Raw genomic sequence first — 21,219 nt, forward strand, 5'->3', positions numbered from 1 at the left:
AACCATAGCTTTAACTATACGGACCTTTGTTGGCAAGGTCATGTCTCTGCTTTAAGTCATCTGCGGGACTTTAAAATTCCTGTTGCATAAATGGAAATCTTTGTGCCTACAGGATGAGGGAATTGGATGCCGCCCGTCGTGGAAAAAGTTGCCCCCCCTCCTCCAGCCCCATGCTTTGCACAACAGTGTTGATATGAACCTGCACTGATTTTGCTTTTGATAGGAACGTCCACGGTTTGATAAAAATCCTTGTCAAACTGCTGCAGAAGCAGGCCTTGAAGGTGAACAAAAGCGAAGAGGAGCCGTTGGGGGAGTTCTATGCAATCAGGTATGTTTTATAAATGGTTCAATTTCTGAGTGCTAATTTGAATGTAACAAGGACTCGTTTGGCACCTAACAGACAGACAAATTTATTATTACAGTGGTCCCTTGGTTCTCAAACACCTTGGTACTCAAACAACTTGGAACCCAAACACTGCAAACCAGGAAGTAAGTGTTCCAGTTTGCGAACTTTTTTTGGAAGCTGAATGAGTATTACGCTTCCGATTTGAGTATTACGCTGAGGTCTGTCTGTTTTTGCTATTTATTTTGTGTTTTTGCTTTTGCGGCTCTTTTGTTGTTGTTTTTGTGACTGTGGAACCCAGTTCAGCTACTGATGGATTGATTGTGTGACTGCAGTACATTGTTTATTGCTTTCATTTTATGGATGAATGGTCACGTTAGACAGTAAAATTCATCTTAAATTGCGTTTTTGGGGGTTGTTTTTAAAAGTCTGGAACGGATTAATCCATTTTGCATTCCTTTCTATGGGAAAGCATGCCTTGGTTTTGGAACTCTTTGGTTTTGGAACGCACTTCCAGAACGGATTAAGTTTGAGAACCAAGGTGCCACTGTACATAAGTTTTCTTGGACTAAAGCCCACACCATCACGTGTTTGTAATGAAGTGGACTCTAATGTGCAAATGCCATAATAAATTGTTTAGCCTTTTAGGGGGGCACATCTTAGGGTTTTTCAGAGGCAGGGGTGCCTCTCCGGAAACTCTGTGAATAAAATGGAGCAGAATTTCATCAGAACAGGGAGGAGGTTGTAGTTGCTGCTGATCTTGCATTGCTTTGTACAAAACCTTAAAGCAGTGAAACCTGTGTAATAAATATCAAGTGTTTGCTCTTTTTAAAATTTAAATAAATGGATTTTAAACATGTCTCCAGCATAATCTATGTACTTCTGGGCATGCTTCAATGTATATTTGTTGTGTTAAATTTACTTGTGTTTACTGTAAAGAAACCCCAAACCCTTTGAATTCAGTGGAGCTTACTCTCAGGTAAGTGAGGTTAGGATTGCAACCTTAGTTGTTGAATTGTTATTATTTATTATTTTCCTGATATTCCTGATTGTGAGAACAGTGCCACCATATGTGTATTAAACCTCCTCTTGAGTAACTTTTACAATAATACCATTGTTCTGTGCCATTTTCTCTTAAATTTTGTACAATAAGGGCTGGTATCATACAGTGGTCAAGCATGAACATGTGATCTATGAAGTCCCTGGTTCATTTGTGTTACCAGTCCTGAATTCATTAGGTAGCTTTAAGTAAACTGCTAATCTTTCAGTCCCATTTGCTTTCCTGGAATTTCTGGTATCCTTTACTTAAAAGAAATAGAAGACTGCAATGAGGGGGTGCTACTCTGCAGGGCTATTGTGAGAATTACTCTGACAACACATATGAAGGGTGTTGGAAGTTCTGCCTACATAAACAATGGTTTCCTAATGGCTTCATCGGGTATGAACTGATCCCAGCATTTGAAAAGCTTATTTTTCCTCTCTGCTACATTCAGCTGATTCTTCCCTGGCCTTTGCCACCAAATTGTGGAATTAGAATTCAAGGCAGGAAGTAGTGTTGTAAACAAAAATTGCCCCTTTCCCTTATGGGGTATCCAAGAGCCCATATAGAGTCCTTCCATAGGTTCCCTATTGGTAGGAGAGAATAACAGAGACCAACCAGAGAATATTGAGAAGCAAAGCAGCTAGTAAGCTTGATCTTTATTGATCTGTTGCAACAAGGTGCTCCCCTCACCTGCAGGAGAGAGGAGGAACCCCGAAAAATGGCGCGCAAGGCCTTATAAAGACTTTTGAAATTCCCACCCTGTAGATCAAGACCACCCCCAGAAACATCATACATACATCACAGAAGGGGTGTAACCTAAGACCACCCCTCAGATACATCATACCTACATCACAGAAAAGGTGGTCTTAAAACAGAAATTTGAATGTTGTTTTTCTCCTGTCGTATTTATCTCCTGTCTGGCAGGTTACTGGGGAGCCTGGCCATTCTTTTGTAGTGATAAACACCGTATTTTTCACTCTATAAGACTCACTTTTTCCCTCCTAAAAAGTAAGGGGAAATGTGTGTGCGTCTTATGGAGCGAATGCAGGCTATGCAGTTATCCCAGAAGCCAGAACAACAAGAGGGATTGCTGCTTTCACTGTGAAGTGATACCTCTTGCTGTTCTGGCTTCTGAGATTCAGAATATTTTTTTTCTTGTTTTCCTCCTCCAAAAACTAGGTGTGTCTTGTGGTCTGGTGCGTCTTACAGAGCGAAAAATACGGTACTTAGTTTCTGGACCAGGTCACAGGCTCACACCCTTTTCAAACACAGACATACCCTTAAGACAGGATTTGTGAAGGAAAAGACAATGGGGAGGCTTTTCCATTTTCCTTTGACCTTGCAGAGAAAACATTTGGTCAGTTTGGGACAGTTTGAAAATCAAAATGGTTCCAGGTCGGTCTTCCTGTGCTGATCTATGTATGTGCTTGGTTGGTACACCTATGAACATTTTACATATATCTAAGACCTCAAAATTCCTATCACAGTAGCATGCTTTAAAAATGCATATTCGAAGTAGTTGAGTGTGGTGCTGTGGTATTGAAGAAATGGGCGTCACGGCTGTAATGCGCGGAAACGCATGGCAATCGCCGCCGCTGAATTTACGATGTAGATCAAACTGCAGCTCTTCTGCAGTCAAGAGACATTGGGGTGAGGGGGGACCTGAAGGCCTCAGATATTTCAGATATTTGTGGCCTTTGGTGAGAAAGTTCTTTGTTTCTGTCGCCGTTCTGTTGCATTCTTTTGGCTCACATAGGCACCGTGCCACGCAATGAAAGGTTTCTCCTCTCCCTCTCTCTGAATGTGCGATCAGGCATTAAACTTGGGCTCTGGGAGCCATGGGTAAATTATAACTACCTTGAACACATCGCCAGAAAAGCACTCTATAAACGCAGTAAATAATCAAATACAGCTGTAACATGTGGGCTTCTTCTTGTGGTGATAACCTGAAGAAACCCTTTCTGGGACCCCACATTTAAATTCTTCCCTGGTCTCCTTGCTGGCCCTAGCAGGACCAACTTGGCCAGTTAGTCCTGGTGATCATTTGATGTCTACTGACTGCCCCCCCCCCAAAAAAATGACCTCTGAATTCTTGAATTTTATTGATATTGATGCTGCCTTTTATGTTGTACTTTATGCTGTTTTATGCTGTTTATAAGTCACATTTTAATCAGTGTTTTATATTTGCTGTTAGCCGCCCTGAGCCCGGTTTTTAAACGGGGAAGGGCGGGGTATAAATAATAAATTATTATTATTATTATTATTGATGAGCGTTACAGCTAGGTCAGTGGTTTTCAACCTTTTTGAGTTCACAACTCCCTTGAAAAACCACATTTTTGTGTGTGTGACTGCGCTGTGGGAGCCACTTACCCACTGTGGTTCCGTTACAGGACACACGTAAGTGGGGAGACTGGGAATCTGGGACGTGACTGGGAGGCAGCAAGGTGGAAGAGGAGGAGTAGGAGGACTTAAGGAAGGATGGCCGCAGGGAGAAAGAGAGAGATGCAGAGAGATAATAGGTTGCAAGTTAACAGTGGCGTAGCGTGGGGGGTGCAGGGGGGGCCGGCCGCACCGGGCGCAACATCTGGGGGGGGGGCGCGCTCGCACTCGCAGCTCTCTGCCCCTACCTGGCTCTCTCTCTCTCTCTCACTGCAGTGCTGGCTGTGCGAATCCGATCCGAGCCGCCGGGTCGCCGCCCACTGTGGGACTATCTGGGGGAGGGACAGTGCAGTGGGGGGGGGGCGCAAATTACTTGCCTTGCCCCGGGTGCTGACAACCCATGCTACGCCACTGCAAGTTAAATCCTCTGTCTCCCTTTGAGTGTTCCTTAGAGAGAAACAGAGAGAGATAATGCAGGAATTTATGGACCTCCTGGTGGTTCTCTTACAGTGAGAAGTGAAGCTACAGGGAACCAGGCAGAGGGCCTTCTCTGTGGTGGCCCCCTCCCTGTGGGAATCTCTCCCACCAGATGTCAAGGAGATGAGTAACCAAACAACCTTTAGAAGACATATGAAGGCAGCCCTGTGCAGGGAAGCTTTTAAATTTGTAAAGTCTTATTTTCCAGCTGGATGGGAACGACATTCCTGATAGGGAAATGATGATGATGATGATGAAAGGACTGTCCCTGGGTCTCCCCATGGTGCCCCGGTGCACTGGTTGACAACCAATGAGCTAGGTGGTTTTAGACACGGATGGCGCTGTGGTCTAAACCACTGAGCCTCTTGGTCTTGCCAATCAGAAGGTCGGCAGTTCGAATCACCGCGACGGGGTGAGCTCCCATTGCTCTGTCCCAGCTCCTGCCAACCTAGCAGTTCAAAAGCACGCCAGTGCAAGTAGATAAATAGGTACCGCTCTGGCAGGAAGGTAAACGGCATTTCCGTGCGCTCTGGTTTCCGTCACAGTGTCCAGTGGTGCCAGAAGCGGTTTAGTCCTGCTGGCCACATGACCTGGAAAAGCTGTCTATGGACAAACGCCGGCTCCCTCAGCCTGAAAGCGAGATGAGCGCTGCAACCCCATAGCCGCCTTTGACTGGACTTAACCGTCCAGGGATCCTTTACCTTTACCTTTAGACCGGACATTGGGAATGGGCTCTTTTGATGGTAAGGCGCATGTCAAACAGCGCTGCTGTGTCAATTTAGCTGCGTGGGACTGTGGACCTGTGCCCCAGTGGCAACACTGAATGACAACTTGTTCTGTGGAGGCAGATTGCAAAGCAAGCTGTTTAGAATCATCTCCGCGCAGCTCCGTGTGTGTGTGTGTGTGTATTAATAATTCCCAGAGCAAGTACAGGCTGCTGGGAAGAAACACTTTCTCTAGCCTTGCTTGCCTCCGACTGCCTGGGGATGGGATAATCAGGAAATCATTTGCGGCTGATCTGCGATAACCTTGCCAGTCGATGAGATGGCGGGGTGTGAAACATCGACTGTGCACACAATAATGGCTATAAAGTCCTTTGCTGGTGCTAAATGGCCTATGAGAATAATTAACAACAATTATAGCAGCGGGTCTTGCTTGACCGCTGTAACCCTAACTCGGTAAATCTATTCTTTTATAACACATTTATCTTGATGGGGAAGTTAGGAGTCTTTTTCTCAGCTGGGCTGGATCTAGGCAGATTTGGGGACAAGTCCGATGGGAAAGAAGTTGCTTTTGTTTTGGAAGCCATTTTCAGAGGATGGTATTGATTTCTCTGGCCTGGGAATCTCCCAGAGCCCTGCAGCTACGAAGAGTCAGCCAAATGGCAGTGACCTTTGAGTTCATGAGGTCATACTTGGCTATCTAGGGTAAGGTTACCAGATTTTTTCCAATGAATCCGGGGACACTTTAAATAAATAAATAAATAAATACATACATACATACATACATACTACACGCTCGGGACATTGATGCTGCAGCGATAGTGGTGGCAGAGGGGCGGCCACTGCCTTGACCTCAACCGCCACGTTTCCCCTTCCTCCGAGGCTTCTATTTGCTTTCTCCATGAGCCTGGGCAGCCCGAGTTGTTGGTTCTTCGGTGGTGGTGGTGGTGGGGAAGCGGTGCGCGGTGGGTCAGGCATGGAAGGTGGAGGAGGGCTGAGAGTGGCGGCAGCGGCGTGGCTCAGGCAGCACAATGCCTCCCTTCCCATTGAAGCAGCCCCAATCCCATTCCTACTTGCATGCAAGTAGGAGGGGACAGGGATCCGTCAGTTGGGAAGAGAGGCTTCCCGTTGCCTAACTGAGAGATCCCTGCCCCCTCCTGCTTGCACGCAAGCTCTGATAGGCAGCGGGAAGCCTCCCTTCACAGCTGAGAGATCCTCGCCCCGCTCCTGCTTACACGCAAGTAGAAGTTGGGAAGCTGCTCTGATAGGCAGCATGAAGCCTCCCTTCACGGCTTAGTTGCTGGGGTCAGGGAAGGTGGAGGCAGCCCAGAAGCTGCATCTTAGAGTCCCTGCACCACCATCATATGGGGACTTCTGAGCAGCTCCTGAAGCCAGCCAGAGCCAACTGCTCCGGGCTGCTGAGACTGCGCCGCCACGTTTCCTGGGGACATTAGATGAAATCCGGGGACATTCCGGGGACGGAATTTGTCCGGGGACTTATTCGCAAATCCGGGGACTGTCCCGGGAAACGGGGACATCTGGTAACCCTAAGCTAGGGTCCTTCCTCCAACAGGCAGGTTCATTTTTGGCATCTGCTTGCACGATAGGTCCCTTCCGACTGTTGCCTAAAGAATACTAAGGGCATTGGTACTGAATATATTGCAATCAGCTTGGGTAAACCTTTTATTTGGGGTAATGGTGAACATTTTGACTCCATAAAATGCACCCTTTATCTTAAGAAGATCACTGAGAACCTGAAAAGTACAATTGCAAGCTGTATCCAATTTGATTTCGAATGTACATTCATTTTATTTAAAAGGAATGTTGTCTATGACAGGCTACATCACCGTCGTTGCAGAGAGTGTGGGGTTATGATTATCATGCCACAATCCAGACAAAGCTAAAAATCTGTTGACGTTCCATTGAAATTATGCTTAATGAAGATTGTTGGGGTTTTTTTTGTAATTGTTTCCTTAGTAAGTCTGGAACCATAATGCAAGATCCTACTACTAAAAAAGCAAGATGCAGATAATGTTTCGAAATAGAAGCGGTGCTTTTTTTTCTGGGGGTACTCAAGAGCACACACCTTTCTTTCTAGCAGAAAAGCACTGAATAGTTGTATGGTAATTCCATTTTGCAAGCCACCTGTAGGCAAAACTCTTTGACTTGTGCACTTTTCACTTCTTCCTGTTTATCATAACTGGGTTCTAATTCCTGGTTCTTGTCCTTGGTAAAACACTGTTCCTGGTTTTTCCCCTTTTGGGAATGTATTGTTGATGCCCTTAACCTCCATCTCCTGGGTCTCTGGAATTAAAATACCCGAGAGGTGGTAAGGCAGGGAGCAAATTGGCTCTTGTGCCTATGCTTTCATTGCATTGCTTTCGATTCCCATAACCATTGTACCAGTGTTAGAAATTCAGATATATAAGCCAGGCACCAAATGGCTCCTTCAACCAAGGTTGTTATTGTTGTTTAGCTGTGTCCGACTCATCGTGACCCCCATGGACCAGAGCACGCCAGGCACTTCTGTCTTCCACTGCCTCCCGCAGTTTGGTCAAACTCATGCTGGTCGCTTTGAGAACACTGTCCAACCATCTCGTCCTCTGTCGTCCCCTTCTCCTTGTGCCCTCCGTCTTTCCCAACATCAGGGTCTTTTCCAGGGAGTCTTCTCTTCTCATGAGGTGGCCAAAGTATTGGAGCCTCAGCTTCACGATCTGTCCTTCCAGTGAGCACTCAGGGCTGATTTCCTTAAGAATGGAGTGGTTTGATCTTCTTGCAGTCCATGGGACTCTCAAGAGTCTTCTCCAGCACCATAATTCAAAAACATCAATTATTTGGTGACCAGTCTTCTTTATGGTCCAGCTCTCACTTCCGTTCAACCAAGATTACAGTTGTCAAAACTGCCTAGTTGCCAGATGGCTCAAACGCTGCATATTTCGATACGACTTTTTGGTTCCTGAAATTCATTCTGAATGTGCAGATAAAATATAATGGATAGAATTCTACAGGATGTGGTCTTAGTGTGTGAAAATAGCCCAGATCCAAGGATCCCTAGGCATGGGCCTCCAGGTGGTAGAGACGTCAGTCAGCATCCTGGCACCTGGGCATCTTCACTTGGTTGCAGGTGGCTGATAGCTCAGTGCAAAATGCGCCTGGCTAACTTTGAACACTACATTACACAGATCTAAGGCATGGCCACACTTCTGTCCAACTGTGGTCACCACAACTCAAAGAGGAAATTTCAGATCTGGAAAATGTACAGAAAAGGCCAGCCAAAATAATCTGTCTTAAAACATATTCTGTATTTCAGACTGTTAACTAGGTATTTTCATTGTGTGCCTTGAGACTTAATTAACTAGTCCCCCCCCTTTAAATAATTTAAATTTTTTTGCAAATTTATTTATTTGGGGTTTTTAAATTAAAATTTTACAATAATGTATCAACATACAATATAGAAAAAAGGTTCAGCAGAATTTCCCGGACTTTCCTCCTCCTCTTTGTGGGTCCTATCGTCCTTTCCTCCTGCAGCTTTTAGAATAATCTAAATCTTTTACATCTCCATTATGTCCAAAATTCACCATTAAACTACAAGTGTTATTCTAATCCCACTAACAAATTTACAATGGTTTTTAAGACAGATTCTAAATTTTCCCCATTCCTTATTGAAATTTTGGTCTTCTGGATTTCTGTTTCTTCCGGTCATTTTTGCCATTTCGGCATAGTCCATCAACCTGATCTGCCATTTGTCTCTGGTGGCTGGTGGGGACTTTTTCTTCTTTCCATCTCAAGACTGAATTAACGACTGTATTTTTCACTCCATAGGGCGCACCGGACCATAGGGCACACCTAGTTTTTAGGGGGGGGAAATAAAGGGGGGGAATTATCCCCCCCCCCCAGTTCAGGAGCGGCGGCAAGATTGCGCAACCTCCCCGCCGCTCCCGGAGCTTCCCCCGACTCCAGCCCCCAGAACAGGCAGCTACCCGCAAGCCTTCCAAGCGCAGCGGGAACTCCCGCCGCGCTCGGAAGGCTTGCGGATGGCTGCCTAAAGCCTGGCAAGCGCAGCAGGAATTGGCGCTGCGCTTGCTGGGCTTCAGGCTTCAGGCTGCTGTCCACAAGCCTTCGGAGCTCTCCGAAGGCTTGCGGATAACTGCCTGAAGCCTGGAGAGCGAGAGGGGTCGGTGCGCACTGACCCCTCTTGCTCTCCAGGCTTCAGTGAAAGCCTTCATTCGCTCCATAGGACGCACACACATTTCCCCTTCATTTTTGGAGGGGGGAAAGTGCGCCCTATAGAGCGAAAAATATGGTAGTTACCGTATTTTTCGCTCTATAAGACGCACCAGAAAACAAGACGCACCTAGTTTTTGGAGGAGGAAAACAAGAAAAAAAATATTCTGAATCTCAGAAGCCAGAACAGCTAGAGGGATTGCTGCGCAGTGAAAGCAGCAATCCCTCTTGCTGTTCTGGCTTCTGGGTTAGCTGCGCAGCCTGCATTCGCTCCATAAGACGCGCACACATTTCCCCTTACTTTTTAGGAGGGAAAAAGTGAGTCTTATAGAGCAAAAAATACAGTAATTTGTATGTGGTCTGCTCTCTCTTTCAAAGGTAGCACTGCCCTGAAATGTCTCTCCTTCTCAGCCGAGGACTTTGCATCACTGTGTGTTCTCCTGCGTGTGAAATAAATAAGCAGAATTTTTTTTTAAAGCTTGGATTTATGCATCTTGAATGCAGTCACAACTTAATAGTAATTCTATATGAAAAACATGCAAGAAATGGGGAATGCCTGCACCTGCAGTTGTATTTGTTTGTAGGCTAGTCTGGCTTCCACATTTTCTTCTATTTAAGTTTTATTTATTAATTTCCCCCCAGGAACTCTCCTCATCCCTTGATCACCGTTCTTGAGAACAGACCTGACTGCTGGCCAGCTCTCCTGCCACAGATTACAGCGTTTTTCCAGCAGTGTCCAGAGAGGTAGGGAAGCCAGCAAAATCTACATTCACTCTCCGGGGATGGGAGATTTTGAAAAGGCCACATTGGGGCAACATGCAGTGCCCAAGCCATGTTTATGTGGCCTGTAGGTTCAGGATTGAATTCAGGCTTTACAAAACGGAGAAAGAAAATGCGTGTGGGTTTTTTTTGTGTGTGTCTTTGTAATGATAAGAAACTTAACCCCCTGCTTCCTACTGTTATTATATTACACCAAGCATAACACAGGGGTGCCAACCTTTTTGTGGTGATGGGCACATTTGTAAACTGAATAAACATTGTGGGCAGCAAACGTACCCCTTAAGTAAGCACACCAGTACATGATCTGTTGGCTGTAACAGAATTCTTTGAAACAATATATATATATATCGTGTGTGTGAGTGTGTGTATAATATATATATATATATATATATATGCAGGTTTTGGTGTCCTCGGGTGTCTTCCCGTGTAAAAGTTGGGGTGTCTAGGCGACGTTTCGACGAGGTCTCACTCGTCATCTTCAGGCTGGTGCTTTCGGCTTCTTGTTACTGGAACAGAGCAGGATCTCAGTGTTTGAGTTCCTATAAATACTGTTGAGGAGGTGTGGTGTATAGCCTCCAATGTTCTGGGCAGAGAGGAGGTTCCCAGGCTAGTGTGCCTTTTCTTCTTTTGTTCCTTAATTACTTGAGGGATATCTTGAGTGATTTCTTGAGTGATTTCCTGAATCCCACTTAGGTGGGTCATTAGGTGTGGATTAGTTGCTAAAGCCTTCGTGTCTTGAACTCTTGAACTTTGTGAAGAGTTTTTCTGAGAAGATGGCTGTACTGCACTTGGTTGTGCTCTGGCTTGGCTTCGTGTATAGGGGCGAGCTGTGGTTTTGTGGCCTGTGCCAGCCAGATCTGTGTAGGGATTGCAGGGGGGTGCAGCATCCGGAGGTGCCACCCTGGTTTGGCTACTGGATGGTGTCTGTAATTTATCTGTGGAGAGGGTCTGGGTTTGGGTCTGGTGTGGTTGATTGGTGATGGCGTTCTGTGTGCCTCTGGATCTGGTGTCAGATTTTGTGGGGAGGGCTAATTTCCAGATGTCTGGCAAGCGGGATGTGTCGTCACGCTTGTTCATGTTGTGAGGGTGTTTCTCTATCTCGATGGCTTCCATGATTATTCTCTTGTGGTGATGTTCCATGTTAAAGAGCAATTTGGAATCTGCAAAATTAATTTCGTGTCCTGTTTCTTTCATGTGTTGGAAAAGAGAGGAAGTTTTTTCTTCTTTTTTGACGGCATTCTTGTGTTCTGCGATACGTGCATTTATTCGTCTGTTTGTTTGTCCAATGTACGTGGCTGGGCAGACTTTGCAGGGTATTTCATAGACCCCTTGGTTTTCCAACTGAATTTTATCCTTGGGGTTTCTGAGGATATTGGCTATTTTTTGGTTGGTGCAAAAGGCTGTTTTGATATTGTGTTTATGGAGGATTTTGCTAATTTTATCTGTAGTGCCCTTGATATAAGGAAGGAGGGCTATGCCATTGTTTTCTTCTGTGTCTTGGTTTTTGGGGGGTGTTTCTTTTTGGATTAGCTTCGTAACCCTGTTTTGCTGGTATCCATTGGCAATTAACACATTTGAGAGATTCTGTAACTCAGTTGTCAAGTGGTCTTCGTCAGCCAGGCGTTTGGTTCTGGAGATGAGAGTCTTGGCTACGGAGTTTATTTGTGCAGGGTGGTGGTGTGATTGTGCATGTAAGTAGCGGTTGGTGTGTGTTTTTTTTCCGGTAGATAGTGTGTCCTAGGGAGCCATCAGGTTTTTTGTAGATTAGGACGTCAAGGAAGGGAAGTTGGTTGTTGGCTTCTATTTCCATAGTGAATTGTATTTTGGGGTGTAGGCTGTTGAGATGTGTGAGGAAGCTATCCAGTTTTTCCTTCCCGTGTGGCCAAATTACAAAGGTGTCGTCAACATATCTGAGCCAAAGTTTGGGTTTGTGTTCTGACTTGTCTAAAGCATTGGTTTCAAAGTGTTCCATGTACAGGTTAGCGATGACCGGTGAGAGGGGTGATCCCATAGGTGCTCCTTCTATCTGTTTGTATCTTTGTCCATTGTGGATGAAGTACGTGTTGGTTAGGCAGTGGTTGGTCAGGTCCAAGATGTATTCGGGGGGATTGTATTTGTTTTGAATGGCTGTCAAGGCTTCATTAATGGGCACTTGTGTGAAGAGAGATACAACATCGAAGCTCACAAGTAGGTCATTGGGTTGTAGGTTTTGCTTCTTTATTGTTTCTATGAACTGGAAGGAGTTTGGAACGTGTGAAGAGATGGATTCTGCATAGGGCTGAAGTTGCTTGGCGAGAAATTTAGCGAGATTTTGTAGAGGTGAGCCTATGGAGCTGACTATTGGTCTGAGTGGTGTTCCTTCTTTGTGTATCTTGGGGAGGCCGTAGAGTTTGGGGCATCTGGATGATTTTTCTCTGGGGATGATTCTTAGCTGGATTTCTTCACTGATAGGAGAGGCTTTTATTTTGGATTTGGTGGTTTTTTCCAGATAGGTGGTGGGATCTGTTTTTATAGGTTGGTAGGTAGGGTCTTGGAGTAGATTTGATAGTTTTGCTTGGTAGTCCGATGTGTTCATCACAACAGTGGCATTACCTTTGTCTGCTGGGAGAATGATTATGTTGTTGTCTTTCCTCAGGTTGGTGAGTGCTTTCTGTTCTTCTTTGTGTAAATTGCTTCTGGGTGGTTTGCTGGAGCAGAGGATGTTGGTGACTTCAAGTCTGATTTTATTGGCTTCATCTGGATTGATTTTGGTTAGGCTAGCTTCGACTCCGCATATGATGTTTTCCGTGGGGATGCGTCTCGGGGCGACTGCAAAGTTGAAACCTTTGGAGAGTACTTTGGTTTCAGTTGAGGTGAGGATCCTGTCTGATATGTTATGTACTGTTTGTTTCATGGGTTGTTGTGGAGGGTGGCTGGGCTTCTGGCGTTTCTCTAGTTTGTGGAGTTTGTTGGTGTGTGTGTCTGTCTTGTGTGAGGTCTCCGTTTCAGCTCTCCAGACGGCTAGTTGTTTGCATTTGTCCCAGAGTGCAGGGTGGATTTTGTTACAGAGTTTGAGGTGAAGAGTGAGTAGATCTTTGTTGGTTTGGTTTAGTAGGTATCTTTTCTTGTGTAGTTCGTTTCTGATTAGAGATAGTTCAGTTCGTTTCAGGATCCTTTCGGTAGCTGGGGTTTTAGAGTGGAATTTAAGTTGGAAGCATGTGGGAATTAAGTTGTTGTCTCGGCAGTTGCGTAGGAACAAGAGATCACATAAGATGGTGGCTCTTCGGATTTCTAGTTTCTCGTAGGTTCTTGTCAGCTGGAAGGTTTCCTCCCCGTAGAGGTGAGATATTTGCTTTCGTAGATTTTCACGGGTACAGGAATGCAGGTTTTGGTGTCCTCGGGTGTCTTCCCGTGTAAAAGTTGGGGTGTCTAGGCGACGTTTCGACGAGGTCTCACTCGTCATCTTCAGGCTGGTGCTTTCGGCTTCTTGTTACTGGAACAGAGCAGGATCTCAGTGTTTGAGTTCCTATAAATACTGTTGAGGAGGTGTGGTGTATAGCCTCCAATGTTCTGGGCAGAGAGGAGGTTCCCAGGCTAGTGTGCCTTTTCTTCTTTTGTTCCTTAATTACTTGAGGGATATCTTGAGTGATTTCTTGAGTGATTTCCTGAATCCCACTTAGGTGGGTCATTAGGTGTGGATTAGTTGCTAAAGCCTTCGTGTCTTGAACTCTTGAACTTTGTGAACTCTTGAACTTTCCTTGACGTCCTAATCTACAAAAAACCTGATGGCTCCCTAGGACACACTATCTACCGGAAAAAAACACACACCAACCGCTACTTACATGCACAATCACACCACCACCCTGCACAAATAAACTCCGTAGCCAAGACTCTCATCTCCAGAACCAAACGCCTGGCTGACGAAGACCACTTGACAACTGAGTTACAGAATCTCTCAAATGTGTTAATTGCCAATGGATACCAGCAAAACAGGGTTACGAAGCTAATCCAAAAAGAAACACCCCCCAAAAACCAAGACACAGAAGAAAACAATGGCATAGCCCTCCTTCCTTATATCAAGGGCACTACAGATAAAATTAGCAAAATCCTCCATAAACACAATATCAAAACAGCCTTTTGCACCAACCAAAAAATAGCCAATATCCTCAGAAACCCCAAGGATAAAATTCAGTTGGAAAACCAAGGGGTCTATGAAATACCCTGCAAAGTCTGCCCAGCCACGTACATTGGACAAACAAACAGACGAATAAATGCACGTATCGCAGAACACAAGAATGCCGTCAAAAAAGAAGAAAAAACTTCCTCTCTTTTCCAACACATGAAAGAAACAGGACACGAAATTAATTTTGCAGATTCCAAATTGCTCTTTAACATGGAACATCACCACAAGAGAATAATCATGGAAGCCATCGAGATAGAGAAACACCCTCACAACATGAACAAGCGTGACGACACATCCCGCTTGCCAGACATCTGGAAATTAGCCCTCCCCACAAAATCTGACACCAGATCCAGAGGCACACAGAACGCCATCACCAATCAACCACACCAGACCCAAACCCAGACCCTCTCCACAGATAAATTACAGACACCATCCAGTAGCCAAACCAGGGTGGCACCTCCGGATGCTGCACCCCCCTGCAATCCCTACACAGATCTGGCTGGCACAGGCCACAAAACCACAGCTCGCCCCTATACACGAAGCCAAGCCAGAGCACAACCAAGTGCAGTACAGCCATCTTCTCAGAAAAACTCTTCACAAAGTTCAAGAGTTCAAGACACGAAGGCTTTAGCAACTAATCCACACCTAATGACCCACCTAAGTGGGATTCAGGAAATCACTCAAGAAATCACTCAAGATATCCCTCAAGTAATTAAGGAACAAAAGAAGAAAAGGCACACTAGCCTGGGAACCTCCTCTCTGCCCAGAACATTGGAGGCTATACACCACACCTCCTCAACAGTATTTATAGGAACTCAAACACTGAGATCCTGCTCTGTTCCAGTAACAAGAAGCCGAAAGCACCAGCCTGAAGATGACGAGTGAGACCTCGTCGAAACGTCGCCTAGACACCCCAACTTTTACACGGGAAGACACCCGAGGACACCAAAACCATATATATATATATATATATCAATAGAAATTTACAAATCAAACAATTTGTGTAATCATTTTGTGAGATTCTCTGAATCTTTTGACTTTCCCCCATCGCCTACATGGGTCCTTATTACAATCATTAAGACTACATATCAATATTTTCTCCACTATTTTCATTTTTCCATACTGTCCTTAAACTTTGTTACTTTACAAGTGATTCTTATAGCCTGCCCATGGTTTCCTAAGTAAATTGTAAATTTCCCCCATTCCTTTTTGAAGTCCTTGTCTTCTTGGATCCTGAATCTCCCAGTTAGCTAACAGAATCCTTCTTTCAAGCCTAATTTCAGTGGAGGGAGGGGATCCTGCAGCCTAGAGGAAAGGCCTCGGGGGGGGGGGGCACAGGTGCTGTGATTCCTGCAGTACAGTATTTGACCTATTCCTTAACAGAAAGAGGGGTAAGAGAGGGTCTTTTGGTGGTTCCCTCACTGCAGAAAGTGAAACTACAGGGAACCAGGCAGAAAGGGCCTTCTCAGTGGTGGCACCCTCCTTGTGGAACGCCCTCTCATCAGATGCCAAAGAGATAAATAATTATATAACTTTTACAAGACATCTGAAGTTTAATGTTTGATGTTTTATTATGTTTTTATATGTGTTGGAAGCCGCCCAGAGTAGCTGGGGCAACGCAGCCAGATGGGTGGGGTAAAAATAATAAAATTATGATGGTGATTATTATTTTTTAATATAATTTTTATTAGTTTTTTTAACATATCATTTTCAACAGTAATTAAACATACTTTTACATCTTATTCAAATTTTTGTCTTCCATCAATCCTGTCTGAAAATTTTCCAATCTAATCCCTCAGTATGCATTTCTTATCCTCCCTATTACATTTCAAACTCATAACCAATATCTCTATCTTTTTATACTTTGTAACATTTTGTATATTTCTCCTTACAAAACTTTCCTACTAGCGTAATTTGTTGATTACAGTTGCTCTTCAAATAATTCATATACTTCTTCCAATCTTCTGTAAATCTCTGGTCCCGCAGGTTTCAAATCCTTCCTGTCATTTTGTCCAATTCTGCATAGTCCATTAATTTCGTCTGCCATTTCGTCGGAATTTCTTCTTGTTTCCATTTCTGGGCTAATAATACTCTTGCCGCAGTTGTTGCATATAAAAACAATTTAACATCTTGCCTATTAATGTCCTGACCTATAATACCAAGTAAAAATGCTTCTGGTTTTTTTAAGAATGTGTATTTCAACATCTTTTTCATCTCATTCTATATCATTTCCCAGAAGTTATTTACTTTTTTACATTCCCACCACATATGATAAAATGTTCCTTTTTCTTTACATTTCCAACATTTATTATTTGTCTTATACATTTTAGCTAATTTCACTTGTGTAATATACCATCTATACATCATTTTCATCATATTGACTTTCAAAGCATTACAGGCTGTAAATTTTATCCTTTCCTTTCACAACCTTTCCCATTCTTCAAACTGTATATTGTATCCAAAGTCTTTTGCCCAAAATTATGATGATTAAATGTGTGTTTGACGTATTCCATATGCACCCATCTTCCCAAGGGTTTCATCCAATTGTGGTTTTGTGTTGGAGAAAGAAGTTTGTGATGGTTCAGGGGAGTGGTGGTGAAAACTTTGTACGCTGCCATGTGTGCACAAACCCCACAGTTGGACGCAACCCGATTCCTCACATTTCCTGTAAATCTCTTCAGTTATCTCAATTATGCTGAAAATCCTGGGACCTCCGATGAAACCTCCATTTGTTTCTTCGCTGTTCTCTGTAAGTTCACCAAATCGTTTTCTCCACCTGCAGTGCGGAGAATTCATGTGTCTCTGTAATGAGACCTTTCCTGCGATACCTGTACTGTGAGCCTTGCCAGCTGAGGGAACATGCGGAATTGCGAATGGCTCTGCTTGGAGTTTTGCTTCAGCCGCGTGGGCCTCGGAACAAGGAGAAACCTTGTGCCCTCGAGCGCCATCTCCTTCAGCTGCTTTGTGACTTGGTTCCACATTATCAGGTGAGGCATTGCTCTTTCCTAACTGCCACCATCAAAGCACTTCAGTCCGTTGAGGAGGGGCAGATGTTTTGCGGCTTGAAGTAGAAAACAAAATGGCGTCGCCCCTGTTCCATGTTCAGAAGCTGAGTGGCCTAGGTGTTGTATCTCATTTCAAAGTGAGGTGCCGTCTTACACCTCACCGGAGGGCAGCAGGCTAGCTCAAGGGGTGCAGGGCCTTAGCCCCCCTGTCTCCTTAGCCCCCTGACTCTCCCCCCAGTACCTTGTGGGATGTAATCCACTGGGAGCAGTCAAATACATTCCTTGTTTTCCTAGAGTGGACATGCAGGGAAATGTTTGGTCCAGCCAGCCAAAACTTCCTGGTCCTCTTAGCTGGAGCATCCTTCCTTTGCATGTGACAAAAGGTGGGCATGACTTTACCTATCCAGGTAACAAAAGGACAAGTCACGTAACACTCTCTTTTTCACTCCCTTCGTCATTTGACCAGCTTTTAGCTAGGACTGCTCTGCTAGGTTTCAGCTAGCAGCATAGCTATCAACTTTTCCCTTTTCTTGTGAGGAATCCTATTCGGAATAAGAGAATTTCCCTTAAAAAAAGGGAAACGTTGACAGCTATGGCTAGCAGAAGCACTGGGATTATTCCCCCGTATGGGGTAGATCCACATGTAGATATTTGTAACTAATTTTGCCTTCAGGGATTCAACTCTGAACTGATGTAAGTAAACTTCTTGTATTGACTTTTTGTGGCATCTGTGTTCTTTTAATAGGCATTCAAGGGAACTTACCAGGAACGTACAATTCAATCTATATAGATTAAACTGTATAATAGTGAGAGGCTCACACGAGCCTGCAACCAGCTATCTGCTGTGCAATTAAAAAGGGCAATGTAACTCTGCTAAGTAAAGGAACTTGCTAGTGCAAGTTAGGTAGGAGATTAATAAACAATATATCCTTTCCTGCCACACACACCTGTCCCCTCAGGTGGCTTCCTCATTCTGCCTAATGGTAGAGGTGGCTCCGAAAGAGAAGGAAGCAGTATGTCAGACCACAGAAGTATATTTGTGGTAATCAGGTGTTCCTCAGGCAGATTTTCAAAATCTTGCATTTGCCAACAAATGGATGTTTTGAGCTCTTGAAGTTGCAGGTTGAGAAATTAAGAGTGCTCTCAGCAGGGCGCAGAGAGGGAGGTGAAAGTAGATGGAGAGATGCACAGAAGAGGACAGGGTTTCTGTGCTTTTCGCAGCTGTGTGGAAGTGGGAATGTTTGACCCTCCTGAAGCACTGCGACCTGCCAAAATTCCCTTCCCTGCTCCTCTGTTAAAGCTTCAAGAATCCAACTGTGTTTTGCATCTAGTCCTCCTGTGTGGAACAGCCACCCTCACTGTTCCCGTTTTCCACTTAAGACTAGCATGGCTAGTCACAATCACTCGACTCACCTGGTAGGGTTGTTGTAACGATAAAATGGGGAGCTGAAGATCCACGTTTGCAATAAATAAATGAACGAGTTTCTCAGTCCTACTTATTTCCCTCCCGCAGCTAAAAGACCTGCCACAGGTCACAGAAAAGCTCCTGTTTTTGGAGCAGCTGGTCCGAAGTCTGCAGCGCCACCCCGCTTTTTGGAAAGCCCAGTTGCGCCAGCTCTGCCTGCAACTTCTATGCGTCTGCGAGGTTTGCTTGCAGGTCACTGGGGAGTGTTCGTCTGTGATTTGCTTACTGGAAGAAAATGCTGAGCTGCTGAAAGAGGTAGGTTCTGGAGACACACACACACACACACACACACACAGAGAGAGAGAGAGAGAATCTATTGTTGTGACCTTCCAAATCTAATGCTTCTTCCTTTCCAGTTTTATCCAGTCACTAATCCACACCAAACATGCAGCCTCGTAGTACAATTTAAGAGTTTATTTATTTTTAAGTGTGCCGTTTATTTCAGTTCCCAAGCTGCTTTTGCTTCACGTCCGCAACACTCTAGAACATACCAGAGCAATGTCACTGTCACTCTTTCATGGTAGTAGACATTAAGACACCAAAGGACACCGAGGATTGTTAGTTGTGTAACCAGGAGAACCTTGGGCCTAATTCTGTGCCCATTTGCAAATTACAGGCACGTTTAATCTGTGCGCGATTGCATGTGTGCGCATCGTGCCGAACCCGAAAGTGGCCCAGAAATGACGCAAAGCCTTCTTCCCTTGTGGGTTCCTCAGCTGCTCGCTCCTCTGCCTCTAGCCAGCCCATGGCAACTCATTTGTCCTATGGCACAGAGCAACTTCCGTGATGCTAAATTGTGGCACTAAACTAGCCAGTACCTTAACAAAGGAACCGCTTTGGCAAACTTCATCTGATGCATTCTGCCCTCACAGATGCAGGCTCTCAGGTTCCAGAAGGGTATCCTGACTCATAGAACGGTGAGATATGTGAGAATTGCTGGTGTTTCTAGCAGAACTGATACAAAGTTAACTGCCTTCTCATCAAAATCAAGGAGTGAGCCAGGAATTCTAAAACGGAGAAAAACCCCCAATCTATGCAGATGAGTTCCAACATTAAGATTTTTAGACCCTTTTTTGTCAATAATTTTTATTAGTTTTCAATTACAAAAATCAAAAACAAACCTCATTATATATGCATATTGAATCTAAATACAAACACAAATAACAATTAATCAAATATCCAATTACGGTATATAATTTCCCCACTTGCTGGATTACAGGTTCAGTAATTCTTCCTGCACTGCTTTATATAGATCTATAGATCCTTTTCAGACACATCCATCTTTCCCATGACATTGTTGCAGAAACAGCCCTGGGAAGGAGCTGCTTCCCCAACTTCTCTCGTCAGATTGCAGACATCCAAAGTTACCTGAGAAGCACAGAAAGAAAGAGTCAGTTGCAGTTGCTCTCATGCCCCGGAGTAACATCAGAAGGGACCCTGGGCTATTTATTTTCGAAACTGGGCTTGGACACAGCCCACTGTATTCAACACAATGTGTTTTGGAATACAGTGGTGCCTCGCAAGACTAAAAGAATCCGTTCCGTGAGTCTCTTCGTCTAGCGGTTTTTTCGTCTTGCGAAGCAAGCCCATTAGCGGATTAGCGCTATTAGCGGTTTAGCGGCTATTAGCGGCTATTAAAGGTTTAAGGGATTAGCGGATTAGCTGCTAAAAGGCTATTAGCAGTTTAGTGCCTTAGAAAAAGGGGGTGGGGAGCGAAAAAAAACCCCCAGGAATCGCAAGACATTTTCGTCTTGCGAAGCAAGCCCATAGAAGCCCATTCGTCCTGCGAAGCACCTCCAAAACAGAAAACCCTTTCATCTAGCGGGTTTTCCGTCTTGCGAGGCATTCGTCTTGCGGGGCACCACTGTACAGGGGTGTAAAACCTTGACAAGGTAGTTTATCTCCACAAGCTGTTAGACTGAAAAGATTTCACCTTTGGTTGTATTCTCCTTGTTCTTTTAGGACTTTCCATCGGAGATGGCCATAATTGGATTAGGTTTGCTACTGCTTCAGGCTCCAGCCAGTCAGCAAAAACCAATCTTAAAGCTAGGTAAGGCTTTATTGTAAAAAAAAAAAAAAACTAATAAAAATCCCCCGCTTCTAAATTGTTTGCCTTCATTTTGTCTTGTTGTTGTCTTTTTTAATCCAGAAACCTTACTTGGCATATCAAGTCTACTATATTTGGCTTTGCAGCCTGGTTTTATTAATCGGAATGGAAATTAGTGGTTTTCTTATTACCATTATTTAAAGTGTAAAATTATTAACACCCTGAAATAGTTTGTTTGGAGCAAAATAGTTCATTAGGGATAAGAAAAGGTTGATATACATGTTATGTCTTGTGACTTCCATTTACATAGCCCATGGGGGCTGAGGAGGTTTGTTTTCGTGTTTCCTTGGGTCTTTGGGGGTTCTTTATATAACTTTTTTAAAAATTTAATTTCTGTCTAAATTACATTGTAAGCCCATTAACCTGTCCCTGCCCCCCCCCCTCTTGCTTCATCTACCTCACTATTATTCCATAATTTGTGAAGCAAGTAAAAATAATAACAACAACAATCTGGCCTCAGAAGATGATCTCAGGGTCCAGCCAGGTTCATAGGGGGAGAGGCGGTCCCAGCGG

The 21,219-nt window shown here is 44.4% G+C and overlaps 1 protein-coding gene across 5 annotated transcripts in view; it reads left to right on the top strand.

Moving 5' to 3' along the window:
• The window catches only part of FOCAD (focadhesin), a 141,826-nt gene that overhangs the window by 14,802 nt on the left and 105,805 nt on the right, over nt 1-21,219 (top strand). For all 5 annotated transcript variants that reach the window (XR_014506269.1, XM_083419283.1, XM_083419282.1 and 2 more), the window contains exons 5-9: nt 224-328; nt 9,830-9,931; nt 16,912-17,116; nt 18,648-18,854; nt 20,562-20,649. Coding sequence is in view for 4 of the 5 variants with exons in the window: in XM_083419283.1 (XP_083275409.1) it covers nt 224-328; nt 9,830-9,931; nt 16,912-17,116; nt 18,648-18,854; nt 20,562-20,649 (707 nt within the window). In the remaining variant the exon portion in view is untranslated. The remainder of the gene's footprint in view (nt 1-223; nt 329-9,829; nt 9,932-16,911; nt 17,117-18,647; nt 18,855-20,561; nt 20,650-21,219) is intronic.

This window comes from Podarcis tiliguerta, assembly GCF_965153285.1.
Source record: "Podarcis tiliguerta genome assembly, chromosome: 17".
Lineage (NCBI taxonomy): Eukaryota > Metazoa > Chordata > Lepidosauria > Squamata > Lacertidae > Podarcis > Podarcis tiliguerta.